General features: G+C 34.5%; 1 protein-coding gene across 4 annotated transcripts in view; it reads left to right on the top strand.

Annotated features, from left to right (window-relative positions):
- Positions 1-15,540, top strand: part of LOC101901508 (uncharacterized) — a 138,400-nt gene that overhangs the window by 114,593 nt on the left and 8,267 nt on the right. For all 4 annotated transcript variants that reach the window (XM_059126251.1, XM_005176817.4, XM_059126252.1 and 1 more), the window contains one exon: positions 14,656-15,507. In XM_059126251.1, the coding sequence (XP_058982234.1) occupies positions 14,656-15,507 (852 nt within the window). The remainder of the gene's footprint in view (positions 1-14,655; positions 15,508-15,540) is intronic.

The following is a 15,540-nucleotide window of genomic DNA, read 5'->3' as shown; positions in this document are numbered from 1 at the left end:
CGTTATCGTAAATTTCTCGTGTTTTTTTTTTTTTTTTTTTCTGCTCCCTTTTCCGTCATCCATTCTGCTCGGCTATAGAAATGGACATAACAAGAGTATTTTTGGTTTTTTTTTTTTTTTTGTTACTGTTGGAAACCCAAAGGATATCAACATCCGTGGAGAACTCAATATCAATATAAAAATTAAAAAAAAAAAACTTTATTTGAGTTGAAATAAAAACTGCTAATTTTTGGTGGGAATTTTGGAAAATTTCGAACTTTCGAACTCAAAAGCCATAATGTTTACCTTTTTTTAATTTTTTTTTTTTTTGAATGAAGGCAAAAAATTTCGGAAATAGCATCAAATTTTAGCATAAGTTTAGATTTGTTCGAATTGATCACCTTTGGCACGAATTATGGCCTTCAAACGGCTAACGGCCAATGAAACCATCACACGCTGCCCGAATGTTGGTATTTTGGCCCATTCCCGGCGAAGCACTCGCTTAAGATTATCGACACCTTGGTAATTTTTAGTGCCAACCTTGCTTTCCAAAATACTCCAGATACAATAGTCCAACGCGGATTGGTATCCGGAGATTTTGGTGGCAATTGTGCGCTGGAAATAAAGCGAGGAACCTCATTTTGTAACCATTTTTTGAATGAAAGCAAAGAAAATGTCGTAAATAGCATCAAATTTTAGAATAAGTTTAGATTTGTTCGAATTGGTCACCTTTGGCACGAATTATGGCTTTCAAACGGCCAATGAAACCGTCATACGCTGGTCGATTGTTGGTATTTTGACCCATTCCCGGCGAAGCACTTGCTTGAGATGATCGACACTTTGGTATTTTTTAGTGCCAACCCAGCTTTCCAAAATACTTCAGATACAATAGTCCAACGCGGATTGGTATCCGCAGATTTTGGTGGCCATTGTGCGCTGGAAATGAAGCGAGGAACCTCATTTTGTAACCATTCTTGGGTGGCGCGTGCTGTCCAATGTCGGCGGCCAAAATGTTTGCGTGCTCAAGGCTTTAATACACCCTCCAGAATATTTTTGCGATAACATTCGGCAATTGCGGCCAAAATGTTTGCTTACCCAAGGCTTTAATACACCCTTCAGAATATTTTCGCGATAATATTCGACAATTATTCTGATGCCACGGTCGATTAATACGAGCGGAGAGCGACCCAAGGCTTTAATTCACCGTCCAGAATATTTTCGCAATAATATTCGGCAATTGTGCCTAAGGCTTTAATACACCCTCCAGAATATTTTCGCGACAATATTCGGCATTTATTCTGATGCCACGGTCGATTAATACGAGGCTGTGATGGCGGCCCACACCATCCCCGTGGCCGGCGCTTGAGTTCTGGTGGCCAACCGAAGGTGTACATTTTCAGCTGACCTCTTTGGCAAGTTCACCACTTTCGGCCAAGCGAAGCAATTCTTTAGCTCTTTTGAGTCTATTTTCTTTCTTTCTGTTGCGGTGTAAGTTCTTGCACTTTTTGGAATTTCAATGGCTTTACCCCGAGCTCATTTTTCAATATTTGCCGAATGGAATATTGCGATATGTTCAGCTCACGAGCCATTTTTTGGCCACTATGACGCGCTTCTTTACTTTTCGAACCATTTCTGCTGATGTTGCTGTTTTCTTCCGTCCACTTCCTTCACGTCGGGCTACGCTACCAGTATCAGTATTACGGTAACAAGCGATGGTACGACACACAAACGATTTATTCACATTTAAATGCTGGAGTGCTCTAACGATAGCCACTTGTGGTTTTCCAGCCAAATATAAAGAAATCACACTATCACGCTTGAAGTCCATCACGAATAACTTTTTTTCTGGAAAATTCTCACCAAAATTCATTTGGACACATGTAAACAATATAATGAGCTGTCACTGGAATAATTTTAACAGCTGTCGGATGAGTGGCTTAGAAATGACAGCAGTCTGAAGTTGGTTGCAGTTTTTTCATCTCACCCTGTATTTAGTTCTAAAGAAACGGTCATTCGTTATCTTGTTATCTAAATTTTGGAAATCTACTTTGGAGGTCTTCCAAACTTTATTTAGTCGAAAAACATTTTCAAGGGGGTTTTTCAAACCGTAAAGACCTTCTTAATAATTCCACCCTTATTAATTATTATTATATATTCTACCAAATCATTTATTACAATTTAACAAATTTTCCAACTAATATTCCTTCATTAATTGTTTCAATGCTGCGGGCATTGTTTTCTAATTCGAACTTCAAAAAAAAAAACGAAAAAGACCTTTTAATTTGATACCCAATTTCGAGCGATAGAGAGAGACAAAAGTGAACGAACACCATTTGTTTTGTTAATAAATCAATTAAAATAAATTAATAGAACACCAAAAAAAAAAGATAGCTAATAGAAACTGATCACAACCATTTAGGTGGAGGGAATTCTATTTCTCTATTTGCTCCATTCGGAAAAGTTCAAATATTTTGACAACAAACAATTAAATGTCATGTCACGCACAATAATACGGGAGCTCTTACTAATGGGTTTCCATTTTCAAAAAAAAAAAAAAACAAAAAAGAAGACAATGTGCTCCTCTCCTGTCATTCTTAATGTGTGACAATTTATTTGTGCCGCCGTTGTGTGTGCGTGTTTGTGTTTTTTTTTTTTGTGGGTCCCCCCTTTTCAATTGACTCAATGACATCTGGAGATGTCAACTAATTCTCGTCTATTGTTTGATCTTTGAGTGAGACCTATTATTTTTTATTGTTATTAGAAAGAGAAAGACATTTCTATTTTTCAATCAAAATGAATGGTTTCAATAAAGAGAGAGAGAGAGTTTCCTTTTTCAACTTACATTTCTAAATAAAAATAAAATTATAAAGGAGAGGCAGTCAAAGAGAAAGATCATATATTTTATTTAAAAATCAATTTTATATTTATGTTATTTATTAATTATAAATAAAGAAGAATTATTTATTAATTATCAATGGAGAAATAGCAGTAGCTATGCAATCAATCGATTGCTGCTCATCCATTTCTCATAACAATTTGAGAGCAAAAGTAAAAGAAATTGTAATTCACTGATGTGTAACACCACTAGAGATTTGATATTAGTTTCCACATGCATGGGGTTTTTTTCTAACAGCTATTGTTTGTTATTAAATAATAATTAATGGAGAAGGAGAAGAAGAACCAATGCAATGCAATCAATACAATACAAACTATCAACAAAGACATAGAAGTATAAAGATCGGTCTTTGTCATCAATGGCTCAATGCAATTTGAGAGTAAACTGAAATTCACTGATGTGTAACACCACTAGACATTTTACTGCTTTCTAACAGTGTTTATTTATCCATATCATTAAAGATTTTTAAATTATTGTTAATTAATAATTAACGGTGGAAAAGAGGGGCCAATGCAATCAATAAAATACTAACCATCAATAATGCTTAATGCAATTTGTTGCAAAAGAGAAACAAACTGTAATTCACTGATGTGTAACATCACTTGATATTTGATATTTGGTGCCCACATGCATGTATTTTTTTCTAACAGTTTTAACACATTAAAGATTTTTACATTAATAATTTTATGTTATTAATTTATAATTAACGAAGAAGAAGAGGGGCCAATGCAATCAATAACATACCAACCATCAATAGGTCAATGCAATTTGAGAGTAAACTGATCAAACTGTAATTCACAGTTGTGTAACACCACTAGATATTTGATATAAGGTTCCCACGTGAATATATATTTTTCTTTAACAGTGTTTATTTATCCATATCATTAAATTTTTATATTCTATTTTTATTATTTTTTTATATTTTTTATTAACAAATAATTAACGAAAAAGAAGATCCAATGAAATTTGGAGCAAACGAGAAACAAAGTGTAACTCACTGATGTGTAACACCACTAGATATTTGATATTAGGTTCTCACGTGCATGTGTTTTTTTAATACATATTAAGTTTGTCATCATCGTTTGTAACTCATCGAAATAATCATTTTAGACCCAACAAAGTATATATATTCCTGATTAGCGAAAGATTCTTAGTAGATATATCCCAGTCTGTCCGTTTGTTGTTATCACTCTAAAGTCCAAATGGCATGTGAAAGAAAGCTAATTGTTTGCATAGAGTTTTCTTTTATCTGAAGGCAGGTCATGTTCGAAAATGTGCTATATCAGTCAACGTTTTTGTATAGCGACTCAAATATTTGTATCCCCCGATATTCACTATTATGACAATTTTAGCCACATTTTATAACGCAATAATTAAAAATTTGGCATTTAGAGTTCAAAAAGGTACTTACCGCCTGTGCAGAATATTGTCTATATGGGTCCACGTTTTCCTAAAGCTTAAATCGATATTCACTTCTGGCAGATTTTACTATTTTGACAATTTTATCCACATTTTCATCCAAATAAAAGACGGTATTAAGAGTATATAACTGATTTTCGCCCTGTGGCAGATTATAGTTTATATAGGTTTTCCACGTTTTCCAATTATGATATCTCTCTATATTAAATTCTCAAAAACACAATTCTCTCAAAACACAAAATATAGAATATTTTTTATGTGTTATTATATTATTTATCAATTGACTTTGTTTACATTATCCCACTCTGCCTTGAAATATAAAAATAAACAACTTAAATAGCAGAAAAATTAAAAAAATCCTTTCGAAGTCGAATGACTTCACTGTCTCAATGATCATCTACCTCTACTGGGGGGGGATAAACATTAAAACTTCTATGTCAAAGTTTGATTTTATACTAGAAATCGATTTGTTCTAAAACTATTTTCGGCATTTAATAATTAACGGCGAAAATTAAGAAGCAATGCAACCAATCAATTGGCACCCATTGACATCTCTGAGCAAAAGAGAAACTCACATTTTGAGATCAAAAGAGAAACAAATAGTAACTCATTTGATTATCGATATTAGGTTCCCACATGCATTTGATTTTTTTTTAAACAGTGTTCACATAACGATATCATTGAAGAATCAAGCACGTGCTTACGTTTAATGCCTGATATACTGTGTTAGTTAATATATCCCGCTGCGCTTCTCCTGACACTCGGTATCCATCCCCTACTCTGGCATTTCCTATTCACAGCCAATTGTTGTTGTGTCATGTTTTGTTTGTTTTATTTGTAATAATATTTGAAATTAGTAGCGCTGGCAGTTGTTGTTTATTTTATTAGTGTGTTCAGCTTAAATTCATTCCATCTGTTGTTGAAAATGAATATCCTCTCTGCCTTCTTTCCGCACAACATGACATTTTGTTTATTTTTGTTACGCTTCTCTTGCCTTCCCTTCCGTCTATGTTTCCTGGGGTTTTAAGGAAAAAAATGTTTTCCCATTAAAGAAATTTAAATGTATTATGATTTCCATAAATAGTTTTTAAAATATTGAGGGTGAAAGAGAACGAGAGAGAGAGAGTATAGGTACAATGACGTATTTTTTAAAATAATACTCTTTTTTAATGTGTGTCAAATCAATCGAGCATATTTCAGTAGAGATTAGTATTAGAGAGAGTATAGGTACATGACGTATTTTTTAAAATAATACTCTTTTTTAATGTGTGTCAAATCAATCGAGCATATTTCAGTAGAGATTAGTATTAGGAGCTCTAATTCTTGATTGTTTTTAAGATATTGTCTTCTTAGAAATATTATTTCAAGGACTATTCAACAAGAATTTTAAAAGTCAGGACGATGTTTTTTTATATTTAGAGGATTTGTTAATTTTTTTTTGTCTTTTTTGAATTTTTGAATAAGACTTGAAAAAAAGTTTTTTAAGAATATTTTTAAGGATGCCAACAAAATTTGTTCATCTGTATTAAGAACAATTTTCAAGGATTCTTAAACCTCAATTAGATATTTAAAAAAAAAAAACTGTAATTCACTGATGTGTAACACTACTAGATATTTGATAATAGGTTCTCAAGTGCATGAGTTTTCTTTTTCTAACAGTGTCCATATATCCATATAAATAAAGATTTTTATTATTATTATATTTATATCATTATTTTTACATTACTAACAAATAATTAGCGAAGAAGGAGATCCAATGCAATCAATAAAATGTCAATCAATGACTCAATGCAATTTGGAGCAACAGAGAAACAAACTGTAACTCACTGATGTGTAACACCACTAGATATTTTATATTAGGTTCTCACGTACATGAGTTTTTTTTTTCTAACAGTGTTTATTTATCCATATCATTAAAGTTTTTTAAATTGTTATTTTTATATAATTAACAAATAAAGTTTTTGTCTTTTTTGGATTTCTGAATAAGACTTAAAAAATTGATATTTTTTAGAATATTTTTTAAGGATTCGAACAATATTTTTTTATCTTTAAATCCCAATAGATATTCTCTTTTAAAACCATTAGAATCATAATCCTTAACTTTCTTAAAGACTTTTCTACACTAAAGGGCTAAGTACATAAGAAGCTTGAAGTCATGGCTAGGCATATTAATGTCAAATTATAATGGAAAACGACGGCTGGATTTTAGTGCGGCTCTGTAATCCGTTTGTGAAATGTCACAAAATATGCCTAGGCATGACTTCAAACTTCTTATGTACTTAGCCCTTAACCCATTTTTTTTAATTATTAACTTTTTCAAGCACTTTCAGAATCATATTTTGATGGATTGTGAAAGAACAACTTTTCAATTTTCGTGCAGATGATTTTTGAAGAACTTTTTGTAGAATATTTATAAACGTTAATTTAAAAAAATATTCGTGAAAAAAAGGATTTTTTAAATATATTTCGAATATATTTTTCCAGGATTTATGCAAGTCCTCCCATATTTCTTCTTGCTTCAGAATCTCTGAAAAGGGTGTTTCACCACCTCGAAGCAAACTACCTCAATTAGTATTACCTTTTGTTTACACCACTAATACTAATTTTAAAGTAAAGCCATACCCAATACAATAATTTCATAGAAATGTCTGAATTTGAAATCCATCCCCATTTTAAAATAACCACGAAAAAGAAATCCCTACTCCATTTCGTGTTGTTGTTGCTGTTGTTATTTGTAATTCTAAGCCAAAACGATTAACATAAAACTGTTTGGGGATTATACAGCTATTACTGGAATTAAGGCAACAAATCGTTGGGTGAGCAGACGTTTTGTTGTTGCCCTTAAATGGTGCTCTGCTGCTGCTGTTTTTTTTTTCTAAACATTTACACGCACGCACACCCTCACACACACCCAAGTATTAGTGTTATGGGTTTTTCTTCATACTCTTTGTTGTTGTTGTTACTGTTTTCTTTATTATGAAAATCCTGCAAAAAAGGATTTATTGTGGTTATTCACCACCACCGCCACCGTCAGCTGTGAGTGGCTTGGCTTCTTCCAGCAATCACTTCTAGACGGCTTAACGTAAATGTATTTTGTTATTCTTTCTCCCTTTCTCGCTCTCTTTCCGTCTCATACTGACATAATATTTCTCAATTTTATTACTTTTACAATATTATACTCTTAGTCTTTGTGTTCGTACTTATTGCATATTGTTTAGCAGGAATGTTTGCAGAAGGGGATGGTTAAATGTTAATCTTCTTCTTTTTCACCCTCCTCCTCTTCCTTTTTCTATGCCACTTATTTGACTCTTGTAAATAACTAATTTACACTTACTTTTGCGGTTTCTCTCCATTATGTTGAATGTTAGTTGAGTTAGTGTTATGGATGGATGGAGAGAAGCAGAGATGGAGAGTGACAATACAGTTAATGAGAATTGAGACAATTGGTGTGGTGTGTTTTTGTTGTGATGTGCCATGTGAAGAGTTTTAGACAATTAAGCAATCTAACACTGTAAGGAAGATATTCATTTTGGAAGGAACATTAAGTGATGCATACTTTTACGCGATCTTGGTCTTATATTTTTTGCATTATTTTAATACTTTTTGGTAAATAAAAATATTTCAAAATTGGAAAGAAAGTAAATATTATTTTAAAATTGATGAAAAAAATCTATTTTTCATAGATCACCCAATTACTATGCACCACAATAGTGAATAAATGAATCGAAAATATTCTTCAAAACTGATAAGATTTGATAATAACTTTTCATTAAGGAAAATTAATTTGTTTAACTCCAACTGAGAAATCATATTTTATAGAAATTGCAAAACAAATATTCTTTTCATGGAAAATCACTTGCTTTGGTATCAAATAGTACACTATAAGGGTGCATACTTATCGGAAAATTAAGAATAAAATACAAATTCAGTTTTATAATAAAAATCTAGCATTTTTTAACAAAACCCATTTTGTGTTATAGGAGAATTCATACTTTAGGCAAATTATGAAAATCTAAGGTTTTCTCAGTTTTATAAGCTATTTTATGGGAATTTTGGAAAAAAAGGATCAAAACCATTTACCATGTCCAAGCCAAACCTGTGAGGTGGGGAAGGGGAGGGATAAGGGAAGGCATTGAGGCTGCTGTGTGAATTTCTAATGAAGACAAATGATGTCATGAAATTTAATTCCTTACTTTTGCCACACGTTGTCATTGAAGAAGCTCTCTGCTATATAAGGGAGTTTCAGACGTCATGATTTCATTTGATGAGTTAGAAAAATTATTTTTTTTAGTAAATTTCTAAAAAAAAAAGAGATTTGAGGGAGCACACATGGCCACATAAGTTATTTTACCATATCATTTTAGGCAGCAAATTATGGTGCCTGCTTTTAGGAAGCAACAGAAAAAATATTCAATAATCTGATGAAATTTGTAAGGAAAACAATTGCGAATCCAGTATTTCCTCTGAGAGAATTTACTCAAAAATTTTGTATGTACAAAAAGTGTAGCATACTTTTAGGCAAATTATTGAAAATATTATCATCAATAATATAAGAAATGTATTATTTCTTTTGTAGCTTAAAGGAATTTCCTTAATATTTTTTAATTTTGTGTGGAAAATATTGTGCAATTGCAAGTTATATTTGACTCAATAAATTTAAATTGAATTGTAGAATATACTGGCCTATAATTTTGGCAGCATCTAAAAATTGTGCATACAATTAGGCGGAAATATGAACTTGTAGATATTTTAAGAAAATTAAAATGTAATCGTCAATTGTTGTAACATACCGTGCTTTGTAATTTTAAAGCAACAAAGTATCATGCCTACTTTTAGGCATTACGAGAAAAAATATTCTATGATTTGATATTTTGTAAGGAACATTTTTGTGAATTCCATATTCCCATGTCAGGTTATACTTTTTTTTATTTACCCTAAAATAGAGCATAATTTTAGGAAAATTATTGAGAATCTTTAAAATTTGAAAAAATTGAAACATTTTTGTTTATTTGACTTTAAATTAAATACTTTTTTCGTTTTTCAAAGATTTAGGCAAATTATTGAAAATCTGTATTGTTTTCAATAATTTTACAATTTTTTCGCACAAAAATGGAACATACTTTTGGGCAAAAGGTTGAAAATCCTCATTGTTTTCAATAATGTAATCATTTTTATTTATTTGAAATTCAAATACCATTTTTATGGAAAATTATTGCAATTTTCAGTACATATTTTCCGAAGATATCATACTTTACCATAAAAATGGTGCACACTTTAGGCATATTATTGAAAGCAATAAATAATTCAACAATTTTAATATTTAAATTAAATTTTCCAAATAAAATTATTGTGAATCCAATATTCTCTCTGAGACAATTTATCCATGACAAACTGTAGCATACTTTTAGGCAAATTATTGAAAATCCCTTTTGTTTTCTATGATTTTATTATTCGAGACTTGAAATTAAATATTTCTTTTGCAGTTTTTCAAAGATTTAAAGAATTTCCTTGAATATATGAGCATGAAATTATGAATTCATGATTTCTATTACAAAATTTTGATATAATTTTACTCCTGCTATTAATATGTATTAATATAAATAATCACATTTGTTATTCTTATGCGAGAATGACTTTTATTAAATGACACATAACACAAGGCAGCATTGATTATGGAAACCTTGATGGGCAGCAGCACCACCTTTCCCCCTGGTTTACAATTTTGGATGATATTATATTCAAAACACCCTTGGAATTTTGTGCGATATCACTTTTGAGAATGGGGGGATGGGGGCAATAATTGAGTTGTAATAATTTATTTATTATTGCACACAAATTAAATGCGTGCCTACGTGTGTGTGTGTTTCAGAATATTTACAAAAATTATACATGATGGTGGTGGCTGGTCGGTCGGTCGGTGGTCGGTCCATCATGCCATGCATAACAGAGTGAGTGGCTATACCATGATTATTACTATTTCCAATAATAGTTTAATATTCCACTCTCCATAGTTTTAATGGCCAAATATAAACACATACTTGGATCCAAACACACGCACACACATATGCCACATACACACATACTCACGTGATTATATATTTATAGCATTTGTTGGCTTGCATCCAATCCATCTAATAATATTTTTAATTAATTTAATGCAATTACAAACCAATATCATCATGCTCATCATAATCACATGGATGGATGTATTTTGCTGGCATTCTCAGGGCATCATCCTATCAATTTATAATCATTTTCGAAAAACCGCAACAAATACAATAATTACTAAATGCCAATATAAATATGTCGAAATTTGGACGAAGGACCACCAAACACTAGAGAGAGATGGACATACACTCACTCACACACACACACACGGAGCCATTGCCACCATACTGTTGTGTATTCTCCTCGGGCAAATTGTTGTAGCAGTTGTTGTTGTTGTTATACCTCCATTTAATATGGACACTTACATGAGGATTTAACTTAACTCAAACATCAATGGCTGCCTAGCTGCTTATGCTCCAGTGCGTCGTGTATTGCGTTAATAGTATCCCCAGGAAACTAAACATGATTTCTGGCAAGCCCACCCGTTCTATACCACCCCCACCACCTCTTCTTCCACCTCTCTCCCTCCCTCCCTTGTGTTCCTCCTTCAAAAGTTAACCTTAATCAGTTACAAATATGGAAGATTACCGTACAGTAGTACATGATCGAATCCATGTTTTGGTGCTGCTGCTGCTTCTTCTTCTTCTATATCACCCTTCATTGTACATGAGGCCAGAAGTTTAGGAAACCACAAAATAGTCCATATGAGTTTCATGGCAAACACACGTGCACCCCAAGCCATTGATGACATGCAAGAAAGTGTTTCACCTGCTGGACTGGACTGGTGGGGGGATACACACGCTCCAAACTTGAGTATGTCCACATGTCTATAACCTGGCCATGGCATATCTAATTTCTGGTGACCACTTTTATGAACGTACTTGAACCAACACCAACCACCATCACCACCACCAGCAGCCAGCAACTCTGCTTGCTGCCTGATGACACTTTCCAACACACAATATGTATGGTGTATGTTTACAAGTAAAACCAAAACCGAAAAATACCCTACCAACACCACTTAAATCCTACTCCTCCCCTCTCCTCTGGCCCGAGACAAAACAAGCAGTGCAAAATCCCATCCACAAAAGCAAACTCTGCTGGCCGACCGGCCGGCCTACCCATTGAGTAGTAATTATTAATGGATGAATTGCAAAACCATTGACCACGTCCAAGCCAAATCCATGTGGATGGGGACATGGGAGGAGGAGAGGGAGTAAGAGGTTACTCTGTGGAATTCTAATGAAGACAGTGGCTAATATGCAACAAATTATGGCATGACATTTAAATTTGTCTTGATTTTGCCACACGTTGTCATTAAAGTAGACCTATGCTTATAAGGGCGGTTCAGATGTTATGATTTGTTTTCAGAAGAGAAAAAACAAATTTTAATTAAGAATTTTTAAGAAAAAAATAAAGAGAAGAACTTCATGAAAACCATATGCAGAGCTACATTTGAGTTTTCGCCCTCCTCCTACATCTCAGGTACAAGGCTAAGACAAACATGCATAATTCCAAAAAGCGTTATTAATTGATACCCATTATTAATTAATGAATTCCAAGCCAAACCTGTTTTAAGGGATGGAAAGGTATGAGGGAAGACACTAAGGTTCCTCATGTGTGGAATTCTAACGAAGATATTACCTAAAATGCGAAAAATGAGCATTAAATTATATATTGTTTTATTTTTGTCACATGTTTTCATTAAAGAACTTATCTGTAATATAAGGGGGCTTCAGATGTCTTGATTTGTTTTAAGGTGAGAAAGCTATGCTGTTATTGTATATTTCTAGGAATTATTAATGGATGAATTGCAAAACCATTGACCTCGAACTGTGTTGAAAGGGTGGGGGAGGTGTAAGGAGCGACCTTGAGGTAACAGAGTGGCATTCTAATGAAGGAAGTAGCCAATATGCGACAAATAATAATACGAATTAGGAAAAACTATACGTTGTATTGTTGTTGCCACACGTTGTCAATCAAGAAGCTCTCAGTTATATAAAGGAGTTTGAGCATTCTAACGAAGACAGTGTCTAATACACGAAAAATAAGCATGAAATCAAATATTGCTTTGATTTTGGCACACGTTGTCATTAAAGAATTTCTCTGTAATATATGGGGAGTTCAGATGTCCTGATTTGTTTTAATGTGAAAAAGCTATACTTTTATTGTGTATTTCTTAGAATTATTATTGAATGAGTTGCAAGTCAAAGGGTCGGGGAGGTGTAAGGAGCGACGTTGAGGTGATTCTAATGAAGCCAGTGGTTAATGTGTGATAAATAATAACATGAAATTAGGAATAACTACACGTTGTCCTGCTTTTGCCACACTTTGCCGTTAGGTGAACCCATCTGTTTATAAGGGGGTTTCAGATATTATGATATGTTTTAAGGTGAGGAAATTCAGTTTTCCTTCAAGGATTTTTAAGAAAAAAAAGAGGAGATATTCAGGGAAGCCACAAACAGGAAATGTTTATGAAAGAACCTAAGGCTTTCCCTCATACTCGGCCACCTCAGGAACAAGACAAAACCAACAATGCAAAATCCCAACGAGGAAGCAATCTTTTCCGTTCTATTGAGTAGTATATTATAATGGATGAATTGCAAAACCACTAAGCACATCCAAGCCAAACCTAAGTGGAAGGGGCTGGAAGGAGGGTAAGGGAAGACAGTGAGTTTGATGTTTTGAATTCGCTAATATCCGAAAAATTATGGCATGCAATTAAATTTTGTTTTGCTTTTGCCACACGTTGTCTTTAAAGAAGTTCTGTGTAATATAAAGGACTTTCAGACATCATTATTTGTTTTGTGATGAAAAAACTCAGTTTTTAATTGTGAATACCTAAGAAAAGTGAAATTGAACGTTGTCTCGCATTTGCCACAGGTTATCATTAAAGAAACTCTTCGTTATATATAGGGGCTTCAGACGTCATAATTTCTAGGAAAGAAGATGGGAATATCTGTAAATTTTAGAAAACTTACGCTTTTGAATGAGATAGGAGATGAAAGAGCATTTTTATGCTAGGAACACAATTGGAGCGAACGACGAATTTTTTCGCGGCGTATGTTCGTCGTCAAAAATAAAACACATATGTGTATATGGAAGTGCACACAATGACGGCACCGGCGAAAATTTCGTCGGTCGCCGCGAACTCAATTAGCTTTATTTCTATTTCATACGCCGGCGACCGGCGAACAAAACAGTACAAGGTGGCCATACTTGTACGAATTTTATATGTTTTAGTAAATAAAGTTACTTTTTACTTTAAAATTTGTTATGGTCACTCTACTATCTGTTACTCGTATAAAAAAAACATAATTAATTTGTTTATTTATTTGTGTACTTGCGCCTGAGTGAAGATGGATATCAGTGAATTTATAATAGAGAAGATGGACATAAGTGAAATTATAATAGAGAACGTAAAGAATTATGTGTTCTTGTATAATTCATTGTAGTCAACAAATGAGCAAAAAGTAAACAACTTCATCAGCTGTTTTATAATTTCGTCGGTATTGTGTTCCATACGACGAATTTTCGCGGCTCATTTTGTCGCCGCGTAGGGCGCTCGCTCCAATTGTGTTCCTAGCATTACTCTCTTCCTCCGTTCACAAACACCTTCTTTTGCCACACGTTTGCATTCTAATTCTAATGAAGGCTGTGAAGAAGTATGCGACAAATAATGACATGAAGTTAGTTCACAATTAATGTTATCTCCCCTTTGCCACACGTTATCATTTAAGATGCTCCCTTTCCTCAAATAAGGGGGTTTCAGATGTTGTAATTTATTTTCGGGTGATTTATTGTGGATTTCTAAGAACGAAGAGGAAGAGGGAGGAGATTAAAGAATTCTCTCTTTTTCTCTCTCCGTTTCAAAATACGAAATAAATGGCATTTAAAATGTTTTTGCTACACTGTAATAACCAATTCCAACTCGTGTCTCCTGCATAGTAATCCCGCTTTGCCGCAGGAAACCCCTAATAAATTTGTATAGATTTGCAATGTAAAACCCCCCCCAACTAGATTTGCAAAGGTTTATTCAATTATCTTCTGTTCTGTAAACTAAAACTATATTTAAATGATGGCATATGGTTAAGTGACGACAGTTTGTGTAAACATTGAAGGGCAACAATTTGTTGTTTGAACAACCCTTGAGTCGTAACTAAACCAACCACCCAACTACCCTTTAACCCCCATAAACTTTAAAGCAGACATTTAATATTGTTTCTCCTCTGTTTTTCTTTCTTTTCTTACAGTGCCACCGAAAACGGCTCCCAAACGACCGGCCACAAGTCCAGCACCTGCCATACCCTCACCCCACCATTTACAATCTCCCGCCGCCAACGCTAGTGCAGTGGGTCCGTGTGGGGCAAATACAGGCGGTGGTAATGCAGCCACAACAATTACCCAACCTCCGGGCTCAGTGAATCCTGGTGGAGGTCCTCCAACCGGTATTATAAATCACACACTGGCTGCCGCCAATCATTTGGGTGCCCACTCCCCATCCGCGCTGGTCCAGCAACAGCATCAGGCTCATCAACAGGCTGTGGCGGCAGCCGCTGCCGCTGTGCAAGTACAACAACAATTGGCTGGTGTACCACCAGGAGCTTTAAATCAAAGTGCAGCCCAGGCAAGGGGCCCATTTGCCAACGCTTTACGTAACCTAGCCAAACAGGCCGATATCAAAGAAGAGGAAGAGGTTTCATCGCGGGATCGTCAGGATCGCAGTGGTGGCAGTATTGCAACTCCCAACTCCGGTTCCGCCGGTGCTACAACAAATCCCTCCGCGTCGCTGGCGCCCAACAACAATCCACAAAGTCGTGGCAATGAGCGCATGGCCTCGTCGGTAGCCTCCTCCTTGACACCCAATTCCAACAACGATGAACGCTCATCATCGGCGGCCAAAAAGAGATCCGCACCCTCACCGCAACCAGCTGAAAAGATTGCCCGTCTCAACTCACAACCGCCCAGTGCCAGCTTACAACCCGAACTTTTGGCACGCAGCGGTTTTCAGCCCTACAGATCCGATGATAGGCTAATACATCCGGCCGGGGCGTTTCCCTTGGATGCATATACGCACTTTGCAGGTATACCAGGCATGCCTCCAGGTAAGTTTTATCTCTCTGCTTCACTAACTCCAA

Source organism: Musca domestica, unplaced genomic scaffold (assembly GCF_030504385.1).
Source record: "Musca domestica strain aabys unplaced genomic scaffold, Musca_domestica.polishedcontigs.V.1.1 37, whole genome shotgun sequence".
Taxonomy (NCBI): Eukaryota; Metazoa; Arthropoda; class Insecta; order Diptera; family Muscidae; genus Musca; species Musca domestica.
This window is presented reverse-complemented; position numbering and strand designations above follow the sequence as displayed.